Source organism: Pristiophorus japonicus, chromosome 14 (genome assembly GCF_044704955.1).
Source record: "Pristiophorus japonicus isolate sPriJap1 chromosome 14, sPriJap1.hap1, whole genome shotgun sequence".
Classification (NCBI taxonomy): Eukaryota; Metazoa; Chordata; class Chondrichthyes; family Pristiophoridae; genus Pristiophorus; species Pristiophorus japonicus.
In genome coordinates, this window is record NC_091990.1 from 443541 (window position 1) to 457326 (window position 13786).

The window sequence follows — 13786 nt, forward strand, 5'->3', positions numbered from 1 at the left end:
ATGGAGCACACGGTGTCCACCAGTACGCTCGCGGCCTTCCGTGAGAGGTGGGCACCGGAGGGACTGGAGTGCATCATCACCCCCGGCAACCAAATTTTAATTTGATCCGTTTATTGTTTAAAAAGTTTTATTTGATAATTTGTCGGTTCTAGTAAGGGGCATTTAATTTATTGTTTTGCACTAAAATAGTTGTACAGCTGTTGAGTTGTGAGTGGCTTAGCTAGTCACATGATGTTCACAAGACTCAATAAAACCTCGGCCAGTTGCGTTCGGGGGATCCACGATGAGGCAGGTGGTTGTGAGCCTGGTGGATGAACTGGTAATGTGTCGTGTGATTGTTAAACCTTTGTTAATAAACCAAGTCGTTCTTAACAGCAATGTGTTGCTATGAATTCCTCAAGCATAGAACCCATGAAGTAAATACATTACACTCGCTTTGGGGCTCCTGCTCACAGACCCCCCCCCCCCCACCCCGCCCCCTTAAAATTGGGGCCAACAATACCCAATGAAAACAATTCTATCACAACATATCCAGTAAATTACAAATATTGCTTGCCCTTCTATCATCGATCTGCAATGCCAAAACTATTGTGCAGCTAAGTGCAAAAAGATTCTGTAAACAGAGGAGGGGTACTTAGCAAAACATAATTAATAACATCAATAATTTAGTGGCGGAACAGAAATCATTTCCAACTTTATTGCTATGATGTCAAATCAGCAACAATCATATTTGAGTAATGACAAATTAAATCAATGTATTATAGAACCAACTGTTTATTCATAAAAAGGAGCCAGAAACAGAAGTATGGAGTGCTGGAATTGGGGGGCAAAACCATTATTTGATTATCTCCCTAATTGTACAACATCAATAAATTGTCCCACAAAGATTTTGTGAGGCTTGGCCATTTCTAGCTGCTTGATGTTGGACATCTATCCAGAATAGACCCAGAAGTTCAAAGAAGGTTCATTTGACTGATTCTGGAGATGAGGGGGTTGTCTTATGAAGAAAGGTTGAGCAGGTTGGGCCTCTACTCATTGGAGTTTAGAAGAATGAGAGGTGATCTTATTGAAACGTATAAGATTCTGAGGGGGGCTGGACAGGGTAAATGCAGAGAGGGTGTTTCCCCTCATGGGGGAATCTGGAACTAGGGGGCATAGTTTCAGGGGACGCCCATTTAAAATGGAGATGAGGAGGAATTTCTTCTCTCAGAGGGTTGTGAATCTTTGGAATTCTCTGCCCCAGAGAGCTGTGGAGGCTGTGTCATTGAATATATTTAAGGTGGAGATAGAGAGATTCTTGAACTTTTGGGAAGTCAAGAGTTATGGGGAGTGGGCAGGGAAGTGGAGCTGAGTCCATGGTCAGATCAGCCATGATCTTATTGAATGGCGGAGCAGGCTCGAGGGGCCAAATGGCCGACTCCTGCTCCTATTTCTTATGTTCTAATGTAATAGTTGTCGAGGCAAAGCTCAACTGTTCAAAATCTCTCCAAAAAATGAGGCTGTGGCCGCCTCTAACCTCTGGATTTATGCAGTGTACAATTGTGTATGGCGTTTGAATGTTTAGTGCTGTTTGTAGGGGATTTGAGTATAGGAGCAGGGAGGTCTTACTGCAGCTGTACAGGGCCCTGATGAGGCCTCACTTGGAATATTGTGTTCAGTTTTGGTTTCCTAATCTCAGGAAGGGCATTCTTGCTATTGAGGGAGTGCAGCAAAGGTTCACCAGACTAATTCCCGGGATGGCAGGACTGACATATGAGAAGAGACTGGATCGACTGGGCCTTTATACATTGGAGTTTAGAAGGATGAGAGGGGATCTCATAGAAACATATAAGATTCTGACGGGACTGGACAGGTTAGATGCAGGAAGGATGTTCCCAATGTTGGGGAAGTCCAGAACCAGGGGTCACAGTCGCAGGATAAGGAGTAAGCCATTTAGGACCGAGGTGAGGAGAAACTTCTTCACTCGGAGAGTTGTTAACCTGTGGAATTCTCTACCACAGAGAGGTGTTGATGCCAGTTCGTTAGATATATTCAAAAGGGAGTTAGATATGGCCCTTATGGCTAAAGGGATCAAGGGGTATGGAGAGAAAGCAGGAAATGGGTAGTGAGGTGAATGATCAGCCATGATATTATTGAATGGTGGTGCAGGCTCGAAGGACCGAATGGCCTACTCCTGCACCTATTTTCTATGTTTCTATTAATATTTCTAATACTTTCATGATATTTTAAGCAAATTTCTGTGCTCATCAAGGTGAAGGATGTTCATGCTGGGGAATGGAACTCCCTGAACAGTCCAATACGGGAATTACAGTCTCTGTCACAGGTGGGACAGACAGTGGTTGGAGGAAAGGGTGGGTGGGGAGTTTGGTTTGCCGCACGCTCCTTCCGCTGCCTGCGCTTGTTTTCTGCATGCTCTCAGCGACGAGACTCGAGGTGCTCAGTGCCCTCCCGGATGCTCATCCTCCACTTAGGGCAGTCTTTGGCCAGGGACTCCCAGGTGTCGGTGGGGATGTTGCACTTTATCAGGGAGGCTTTGAGGGTGTCCTTGAAACGTTTCCTCTGCTCACCTGGGGCTCGCTTGCCATATAGGAGTTCCGAGTAGAGCGCTTGCTTTGGGAGTCTCGTGTTGGACATGCGGACAATGTGGCCCGCCCAGCGGAGCTGATCAAGTATGGTCAGTGCTTCAATGCTGGGGATGTTGGCCTGAGCGTGAACACTGACGTCTATCCTCCCAGGGGATTTGCAGGATCTTGCGGAGGCAGTGCTGGTGGTATTTCTCCAGCAATTTGAGGTGTCTGCTGTACATGGTCCATGTCTCTGAACCATACAGTCTGAGGAACACCACGCATGACATGAGCATGATCCTTTTCCATTCCCTACACCAGTTGGTGGCCATGTCCTCCTCGCTGAACGAGACTGGTCATTAATACCAAACACCCGGCCACTTTGTGTCTTGGGCCCCAGCGCACTGGGAACTGGATCTAGACTGTTCAAACTTATTTCCCATGGAATCCGAACAGCCATCAGATAATAGGAAACTTTTCATCCCATCAATCTGGGCTAGGATTTCAATCTAGGTCCCAGCAAGAAAGGACAGTGTCCAACCACGCCAATAATCAGCATGTTTTTGTAAAGAATGTAGCACATCGGGTTAAAATAAATTTCCAACATTGAATGACATAAATTCATTTAATAAAAATTAATTGGTTCAATAAAAGCAACCAGTTAAAGCAAGCTCAGACAGCGAGTCTTGGCAAGTGTTCACATTTGAAGAGCATTAAACAAGTGCTGAGTTATGTCCTTATTTGACACCGACACACAGTCTTTCCAGCAGCGATTACTGAGCTGCAACCACAAGCAAGGACTGTGGCCCAGTTCCAACTCTGAGCCCAGGAACACAGCTCAATCAGAGCTCTATGCTGTGGTTCCCTCCTTGCCTGCAATACCGCTCCTCCAGCGTCACTTCACTTTCACCGCAACGTACGTGGGTGGAGCGAGGGCCAACTGATGGGAGGAAAATCCAGCGGATTCTGCAAGAGGCATGGGATCCTTTCCCATCAGATTTTCTTTTCTGTGCTTTGGGGCCAAGTGATTCTTAATTCCCAGGTTGTAAAGATCAAAATCTACCCAATATAGTTTGGATATCTACCCCACATAGTTTGAAAAAAGGGGGCGAGGGCAAATAAGAATTGTTAGCAACAAGAATATGTCATTGGACTCAAAAATCCCTTTTGGATATATCTCAATCCCCAATTAGTTGCATTCTCATCAAATTTCTGTGTCTTCTCTCTTCAGAAGTGTATCCAATTGTCTCTTGAACACACTTCAGTGGATTTCTCTAGTGACATATTCCAAATGTCCATTACTCTGTGGGTGTAACGGTTCTGCCCAAGGCCCTATGCTGACTCCTAATTTCCTAGTTTTTGCTAATGTTGACTCCTGCCACCTTCTGAAACATTTTGATTTCCATTGCTTCTTCAAAATGATCCCACTCAAAGACCTCGCTGTAATTTCTATGTTGCCTTTATAACTAAACCACTAGCAGCACCCCAAACTATAATGTTGTTCTCTGGAACTCAGAACATTTCACAACAAAAATAGGTGAACCTTTTATCCTCAATGTGGCCCAGCTCCTGAAACTGAGGGCTTTTCATGGACAAATGCAGGCTGTCATTCTTCCTTTGACACTTTTCCATGTTTATACACAGCAACTGTGACAGTAGCTGTTTCAGAACCATATTTGTTTCTTACAAACACACTGTATTTTCCAGAATCTTCAGAAGTGACTTGTTGGATGGTGAAGGTAACAGTAGTCTTTTCTACAGCAAGCTGATAGTGTTCTCCAGACACTAGTTCTCTATCACTTTTCATCCAGGTTACTTCTGGAATGGGATCTCCAGCAATGGTGCAAGACAAGCACAGGGTCTGTTGAAGACAGCACAATATTAATGTTACTTTTTGGCAGTCTGGAGCACGATAGCAATATTACATCAGATTACACGGGATATACGGCCCAGAAACAGGCCATTCGGCCCAACCAGTCAATGCCGGCGTTTATGCTCCACTCCAGCCTCCTCCCGTCTGTCCTCATCAGCATACCCTTCTCCCCCAGCTGCTTGTCCAGCCTTCCTAAAAGGCATTATCAAATAATTCAGCTGCATGTTGTATTTTCAGTGGCAGGAAAGACCTTGGGATTATGTTAGTCCTGTTTAAGACTTTGTCACACTCCAGTTGCTACTTGCGTTCTTTATCTAGTGCATGTGAACTAGAATCAGTCAGGTGTCAAGGATCCCGCTGGAAGGTAACAGAATCTGGACATTTGAGACTTGTAGCAAAACAAATCCCTGTTGACAACAGCTTTTGCTTTCTCCTTTTCTTTTATTCTTTACTTTTTTACCTTTCTCTTCCCTTCCATGTCTGTTTGACTCACGCTCGCTCATTCTTGATTCATAGGTTCCTTTCGTCTCTATTGGCTGCTATGCCGAAGAAGTTGGACCGCTCTGATACCCCAATGTACCTCCAAAGCAGCGTGGTGGGATATTCTTTGGTAGCTGCTCCATAGGCTCCCTCCTTTGCTTTGTCACATTAATACAATTATACAGAGCCTTGGCAAGACCGCACCTAGAGTACTGCGCACAGTTTTGGTCTCCTTACTTAAGAGGGAGTCTCCTTGCCTGAGAGGGAGTGCAACAAAGGTTGACTCATCTGATTTCTGGGATGAGGGGATTCCCTATGAGGAGAGATTGAGGAGACTTGGCCAATATTTTCTAGAGTTTACAAGAATGAGAGGTGATCTCATTGAAACATATAAAATTCTTAAGGGGCTTGACAGGGTAGATGCTGAGAGGTTGTTTCCCCTGGCTGGGGGTGGGGTGGGGGGGTGTAGAACTCTTGAAAAATTTTTTTTATTTGTTCCTGGGATGTGGGCATCGCTGGCAAGGCCGGCATTTATTGCCCATCCCTAATTGCCCGGTGAGAAGATGGTGGTGAGTCACCTTCTTAAACCACTACAGCCCGTGTGGTGAAGGTGCTCCCACAGTGACTTTGTTGGAGCAGTTTGGTACAACTGAGTGTCTCACTGCGCCATTTCAGGGGCAGTTAAGAGTCAACCCCATTGCTGTGGGTCTGGAGTCACATATCGGCCAGACCAGGTAAGGGCGGCAGATTTCCTTCCCTAAAGGACATTAGTGAACCCGAAGGGTTTTTACGACAATCCGGTAGTTCCATGGTCACCATTACTGATACTAACTTTTTATTCCAGATTTATTCACTTAATTGAATTTAAATTCCCCAGCTGCCGTGGTGGGATTTGAACTCATGTCTCAGGATTATTAGTGCAGGCCTCGGGATTACTAGTCACATAACCACTGTGCTACCATTCCGCTCGGGGTCAGCTTCTCAGGATAAGGGGTCAACCATTTAGGACTGAGATGGGAGAAATGTCTTTACTCAGAGGGTGGTGAATCTTTGGAATTCTTTACCCCAGAGGGCTGTGGCGGCTCAGTCATAGAGCATATTCATGGCAGACAGCGATAGATTTTTGGATACTAAAGGAATCAAGGGATATGGGGATCGGGCGGGAAGGTGGAGTTGAGATAGAAGATCAGCCATGATCTTATTGAATGGCGGAGCAGGCTCGAGGGGCCGTATGGCCTACTCCTGTTCCTGATCCCACGGCACTATTTCGGAGAGTTCTCCCTGGTGTCCTGGCAAATATTTATTTCTCAATCAACATTATAAAAACAGATTATCTGGTCATTATCATATTGCTGTTCGAGGGAGCTTGCTGTGCGCATATTGGCTGCCGCGTTTCCCACATTACAACAGTGACTACACTCCAAAAGTACTTCATTGGCTGTAAAGCACTTTGAGACATCCAGTGGTGATGAAAGGCGCTATATAAATGCAAGTCTTTCTTTTTAGCCAAAGGCCCAGAACAGAACACTGTGGGACCCTCATCTCCTAATCTCAGTTCTTCCTCCCTAACCAGTTCTTGCATACAAATTGCTACACCTCCCCCACCCTAATTCCATATACCTTAATCCTCTCCTAATAGTCTCCTGTGTGGTACCTTGTCAAAGCTTTCTGAAAGTCCATGTACACCACAGCCACTGCATTTCCCCCATCAACTGTATCTGTTCCTCCTGAAAGAACTCTCCCAGGTGTGCCAAGCATGGTCTTCCTTTATGAAACTTGTGTTGGTTGTGTTTAATGATTTGCTCTTCATCTAGATGTTTGGTAACTTCATATTTAATTAATGATTGCAATATTTTCCCATCATAGATGTGAAACTAATTGTCCTGTAGATGCTTGAGATTTTCCGTTGGAAATGATAAGGGACTTACAATGTGTCGGCACAAATATCGGTATTGACGTGTAACTAACGGCAATCCACCATCTTTCAACAACAGGAGCCAGGAACACCCATGTGCCTCTGGCATCCAGAATATTTATGGTGGTAGCATGGTTTAAACAATTGAAGAGCCACCTTTGCCTTTGCAGTTGATTAGAGAGTCTTAGATTGCATAGGTTGAAAAACAATGTCAATTATTGGCTGGTGATTTCGGGCCAGCCCGGAGGATGTCGATTTAACAGAATGATACCCGGACTTTAAGGGTTCAGTTACGAGGAGAGATTACACAAACTGGGGATGTATTCCCTGGAATTTAGAAGGTTAAGGGGTGATATGACCGAAGTTTTCAAGATATTAAGGGGAACAGATAGGGTAGATAGAGAGAAACTATTTCTGTTGGTTGGTCTACGACTAGGGGGCACAGTCTAAAAATTAGAGCCCGACCTTTCAAGTGTGAAATTAGGAAACACTTCTAAGGGTGATAGAAGTTTGGAACTTTCCACCGCAAACATAAATTGATGTGAGATTAATTGTTAATTTTAAGTCTGAGGTTGATAGCATTTTGTTAACCAAACGCATTGAGGGATATGGGGCAAAGGCAGGTATATGGAGTTAGGTCACAGATCAGCCATGATCTCACTGAATGGCGGAACAGGCTCGAGGGGCTGAATGGCCTTCTCCTGTTCCCGTGTAACGGGCTCGAGGGGCTGAATAGCCTCCTCCTGTTCCAGTGTAACAGGCTCGAGGGGCTGAATGGCCTCCTCCTGTTCCTGTGTAACAGGCTCGAGGGGCTGAATGGCCCCCTCCTGTTCCAGTGTAATGGGCTCGAGAGGCTGAATAGCCTCCTCCTGTTCCAGTGTAATGGGCTCGAGGGGCTGAATGGGCCTTCTCCTGTTCCAGTGTAACAGGTTTGAGGGGCTGAATAGCCTCCTCCTGTTTCAGTGTAACGGGCTCGAGGGGCTGAATGGCCTCCTCCTGTTCCAGTGTAACAGGCTCGAGGGGCTGAATAGCCTCCTCCTGTTCCAGTGTAACAGGCTCGAGGGGCTGAATGGGTCTCCTCCTGTTCCAGTGTAACGGGCTCGAGGGGCTGAATGGCCTCATCCTGTTCCTGTGTAACAGGCTCGAGGGGCTGAATGGCCCCCTCCTGTTCCTGTGTAACAGGCTCGAGGGGCTGAATGGGTCTCCTCCTGTTCCAGTGTAACAGGCTCGAGGGGCTGAATGGCCTCCTCCTGTTCCCGTGTAACGGGCTCGAGGGGCTGAATAGCCTCCTCCTGTTCCAGTGTAACAGGCTCGAGGGGCTGAATGGCCTCCTCCTGTTCCTGTGTAACAGGCTCGAGGGGCTGAATGGCCTGCTTCGATGCTACTGGCCAGGCTGTAATGTGGCTCTTCTTTGCATGGCCCATCTTAAATATGCAAAATATTCTGACCCCAGAAAATCACCGGACCCTGCTAAGATATGTCCCGATTATAATAAAATGGATAATCCAGGCAGTAAACTGCAGGCAAACAAGATGCAAACACACACTAGGCGACCTGTGGCAATCACTGCATAAATCAGTAGACTGCCAGTGAAATTAGATGCAGGAATCAGACATGAGCATTGTACACACGCCCCAAAATTCCTCCATTCCAGTCAGTCTGGGTGAATGAGGGAGGAATCTGGAATAGGACCGGGTTACACTTTATTTTTATTTTGCCAAACTCCGCTGGAAGCGGGAGTGGAAATGTTTTTCATGGGCCCTCTTCTCTCTGAATGTCATCGAAAGAGGTGGGACTGCGGGGGGGGTTAATGTCATCTATTGCAAGTCCCACTAATTCCACCTCCCTCTCCAACGTTATGTATGTCTGCAATAGGCAGGTGAAAAAGTAAGTTAGGAGCCAACCCTGGCAGAATCGGGACCAGTGTAATTTCAGAGTGATTGATGGTCATCGGGAAAGTGTCCAATTTGAATTTATTGCTTTTAACGAAAAATTGTTGAAGATCTTTGGTTGACGTGGATAGCAAAATGAATCGTGGCAAAGGTGCTGTGGTCGTATCCATTGCCCTGTAAATGGTGCAGCTGCTAATGTCCCTGACACTGGAATTCGGGATGGGGTCAGGGACACATCCGTGGAGTGGCTTGAAATTTTGTTCACTACCAAATCCATGCCAGGCAACTGCTACAAGAATTTGTAGTCTACAGAATTACTAGATATTAAGGTGAACAGTTAGGGTAGACAGAGAGAAACTATTCCCGCTGGTTGGGGAGTCGAGGACTAGGGGGCATTGTCTAAAAATTAGAGCCAGACCTTTCAGGAGTGAAATTAGGAAACACTCAAAGGATGGTAGAAGTCTGGAACTCTCTTCCGCAAACGGCAATTGATGCTAGAATAATTGTCACTCTTAAATTTGAGATTGATAGCTTTTTGTTAACCACAGGCATTAAGGGATGTCGGGGCAAAGGCGAGTAAATGGAGTTAGATCGCAGGTCAGCAACGATCGCAGAATGGTGGAGCAGGCTCAAGGGGCTGAATGGCCTCACTCCTGTTCCTATGTTCCTAGATCAGCAGGAAAACTGGATCTGCAAACTCATTATCTACATTGAGCCATTGAACCATCAAGAGAAGTGGTATCTGGACTGCGAGTGAAATCACATGTACGGACCAAAGGAGACAGAAATGATGCTATTACAATCTTGTTGCATGTTCCCAGCTAAAAATGACATTGGAAAATGGTCTGGATGCAGTCCTCCAGCTGTACACCCACGTCGAATAAACGCAAGTGAAAAATTTAGGCTATGTATTCTAGCAATTAGTGAATAATAAGGTGCTGAATTGATCAGTTTTAATCAATAACTAACAGTTGTGAAAATTGGACCATTAGTTTGTTGCACAAGAGTAAATTGAACATACAAGTTTAGAGACACTGCAGAGCATTGCCTTCAAATACTTACAAAGGAAAGACAATTTTGCTTTTTGATAACTACACATTAAAGTAGGGAGTATACATTTACTTAGATTAGATACAACAATGAACGGGTATGGGCACAGCAGCATGGACTAACAATCCAGAAACAGGAGTTCAAAACCAACCATGCCAACTGGGCAATTTAAACTAAATTAAATAAATCTGGAATAAAAATATTATCAGTAATGGTGACCATGAAACTATCGGATTGTTGTGAAAACCCATCTTGTTGGCTAATGTGCTTTAGCATCCTTACTCCCGACACGAGCCATACAACCAAGGAGTGAAAATCTGTTCTTCAAATGTGGGTTCAAATCCTACACCAATGTGCTTGACTCTTAACCTCTCAGAAATGGCCTTACAAGCAACTCCGTTGTATTCAAGGCAGCAGCTCACCACCACCTTCTCGAGGGCAATTGGGGATGGGCAATACATTGCCGGCGATGTCCACATCCCATGAATGAATAAATAAGAACAGTAATAATCTTTAATGAACATTATTAACATGTTTAGCTTTAAATGAAGTGACTGTGACAAGCAATACAAAATATTCCATGAAGCTTTGATCTTTGTAAGCTAATATTTCCATCAGAATTGCATTCTTTACCTTGTCCTCCATGATGTTAATGACGTCAGGTAGACCCTTGGCCACTTTAGCTCGGTCTGAAGGATCAAGAGCAAAATAATATGTTGGCACTTGGCAGTCTGATAGACAGCGGCTGAATTAGAATCCTAGGGAACACAGAAATAGAAGCCCGTTTGTGGTGCCCATATCGTGTAATGGGGGAGCTGGAGAAATCTTGGGTGAATGCCTCTTTCCACCGGGTATCTGCCCATGTTCAAAACATCTGAGGGAGGAGGAGGGTTGGGCACTTGTTCCACTCAGGAGGCAGTTCAGAGAAGGTTCATGAGATTGGTTCCTGGGATGAGGGGGTTGTCTTATGAAGAAAGTTTGAGCAGGTTGGGCCTGTACTCATTGGAGTTTAGAAGAATGAGAGGTGATCTTATTGAAACGTATAAGATTCTGAGGGAGCTTGACGGGGTAGATGCAGAGAGGATGTTTCCCCTCATGGGGGAATCTAGAACTAGGGGGCATAGTTTCAGAATAAGGGGTGGCCCATTTAAGATGGAGATGAGAAGGAATTCCTTCTCTCAGAAGGTCATAAATCTTTGGAATTCTGTACCCAGAGACCTGTGGGTCATTGAATATATTTAAGGTGGAGATAGACAGATTCTTGAACTACAGGGGAGTCAAAGGTTACAGGGAACAGGCAGGGTACTGTGTATGCAAGCACTCTCTAGTAATGACTCCATGAGGTAAGGGTATAGTACTTGAACTGTAGTGACCTTAGTCCGTTTATTGCAGCTCCTTGAGTGAGGACACCAAGAGGTGAGCTCCCTTTTATACTGGGTTACCTGCAGTGTACAGGTGACCCTTAGGTCTCCAACAGCAGCACCCTCTGATGTGCAGGTATGGTATATACAGGGTGAAGGTACATTCAGTGGTCTAGTGTTACAGTACATATATTAACATACATACATAACACAGGGAAGTGGAGTTGAAGCCAAGATCATATCAGCCATGATCTTATTGAATGGCAGAGCAGGCTCGAGGGGCCATATGACCTATTCCTGCTCCTATTTTTTATGTTCTTATGTTCAGCCTCTCAGTTGTCGTATCAGAGTAAGAGGCGGGACTGGTGGGATAGCGAGCCCCACCCAGATTCAGATCTGCCGAGTGATGTGATTGGACTGCATGATGCAGGGATACAAGCCGTACAACTGCTGTAAGTGGGGCCCCTCACAAAAGTGGCACCTCAGCCAAGGAGCACGTAGGGAGTGAAAATCTGTTCTTCAACCCAGTGTCGGTTCAAGTCCCACTCCAATCGAGGCTGACACTCCAGTGCAGTACTGAGGGAGTGCTGCACTGTCGGAGGTGCCATCTTTCAGATGAGACGTTAAACCGAGGCCCCGTCTGCTCTCTCAGGTGGACGTAAAAGATCCCATAGCACTATTCCGAAGAAGAGCAGGGGAGTTATCCCCAGTGTCCTGGGGCCAATATTTATCCCTCAATCAGCATCACTGAAACAGGTAATTAGGTCATTATCACATTGCTGTTTGTGGGAGCTTGCTGTGCGCAAATTGCTGCTGCGTTTCCCACATTACAACAGAGACTGCACTTCAAAAAGGCTGTAAAGCGCTTTGGAATGTCTGGTGGTCATGAAAGGCGCTATATAAATGCAATTCTTTATTTTTTGGAGTGGCAAGGTACCGCTCCAAAATCCTGGTAGCTCGGTAGGGTGGATTGGCAGCATGAGCGATGAAGCAAACCGATTGGAGGGAATCCACCCAGCTGCACATCCGACATCGCTCCAGCCCAACTGGAATTTCTCGGCCCAGATCGTTCCACATCACAGTGTCGATAGTCTCTATCCATTGGGGCAACTGATCTGAAGTGAATTGCCTTTGTTGGCAATGATCAGAGGGTGATTCAACTGGCAATTAAAAGGCTTAGTCGGTAATGCAGGGATTAATGGGGGAATTTCACCGGAGTTCAAATTCAGCACGTTTACCGCTCGCTCTCCCTGCGACTCTTTTATGTCGCTGTTTTCTTGGGGAGCTGAGCTGCCCACCTGACTCAGCATGGACCTTCAAATATATGGAAATTAGGGTATTATTATTAGATATGACCCCGTTGCTATTTTAACCACTGAGCGGGGTGCCTGCTCACCTAGGCCCAAGTCTGAGGGTTACACCGCGATGGTCCTATGGTGTAAGTGACAAACCTATCCTTGTGAGGGTGTGCCTCTGAGCTTCACAGAAAGTTTGGGTCATTGCTACCCCAGTGCCTTGCACCCACAACCCCCTAACCCCCCCACAACCCCTCCCCTAACCCCCCCACAACCCCTCCCCTAACCCCCCCACAACCCCTCCCCTAACCCCCCACAACCCCCTAACCCCCCCAACAACACCCTCCCTAAACCTCACCTCCTCTCTACCTCGCTGTCCTCCTTTAAGACGCTCCTTAAAACCTATCTCTTTGACCAAGCATTTGGCCATCTGGCCTAATATCTCCTGATGCAGCTCGATGTCAATTTTTGTTCGCTAGCACTCCTGTGAAGCGCCGTGGGACGTTTTCCGACATTACTGGTGCTATATAAATGCAGGTTCTTGCTCCAGGTTTTGGGTAGGTGGAATGTTTCTGGGGACCAGGACTCCCAGTGCTCCCGGGTGGGTACAACAGCTCTGCACCCCACAGGCTGTCGGCCCCGGAGGTAAAATTGCCCCCTCAGTGTCTTGCTGCCCTGACCTGCAGCGTGCATTTCTCTGCTTCTTAACAACAAACTATTGTTTAGTTGTTCCTCCTAAACCGCAAATATACCAACTTTATCGTTTTCCTTGTTGAACTGGTTACAATATCGCCTACTCCAACATTCCTTCTCAGATCCTCGGAACTGTGCGACCCCTCAACCTCCCTCGCTCTACGTTTGCTCTATAAAACTCTGTGCGTTAGGGCTACAAATTCGATTGGTTAGCACCACCTCCTAGCGCCTTAGCTAACAGGGCGCTAACACCTCCCGCCCGAGCGCCGCACTGTCAGCTCCTGCCACGGACTTCAGTGACGGTTTAGTGGTGGCGCTGACACTTTGCGCTGTGCTCGCTAGCCCCGCCCACTGGGTGACGTCACCGAGTGTGTAACGCCCCCATAGCCCCACCTTTGCAAAATTCAGTCTTTTGCCTGCGGTAGCGCCCGGCCCTGAGACCGGGCGGGGAAAGCTGTCGGCCCGGCAATGATCCCGGGGCGATATCGTCCGGAGTGCAAGGTAAGGGCTGAAACTTCACTTTTACAACTTCTGTTTATTTGTTGCAGTAGTGGGGAAGTATGGCTGAGGATTATTAATGTTTTCAAAAGGATATTTTTTCCTTCATTAGGTGTTAAGATGCCAGCATCCTAGTGCTAAAAAATTGAGTGGGCCTCCTGTGTT

The 13786-nt window shown here is 46.3% G+C and overlaps 1 protein-coding gene across 1 annotated transcript in view; it reads right to left on the bottom strand.

Moving 5' to 3' along the window:
• Positions 1-3226: 3226 nt before the first annotated feature.
• myom3 (myomesin 3) overlaps positions 3227-13786 on the bottom strand; it is a 136822-nt gene continuing 126262 nt past the window's right edge. Inside the window, exons 34-35 of the mRNA XM_070898386.1 lie at positions 10408-10463; positions 3227-4425 (exon numbers count right to left, since the gene is read on the bottom strand). Of these exons, the coding sequence (XP_070754487.1) occupies positions 4171-4425; positions 10408-10463 (311 nt within the window). The 3' untranslated portion in view covers positions 3227-4170. The remainder of the gene's footprint in view (positions 4426-10407; positions 10464-13786) is intronic.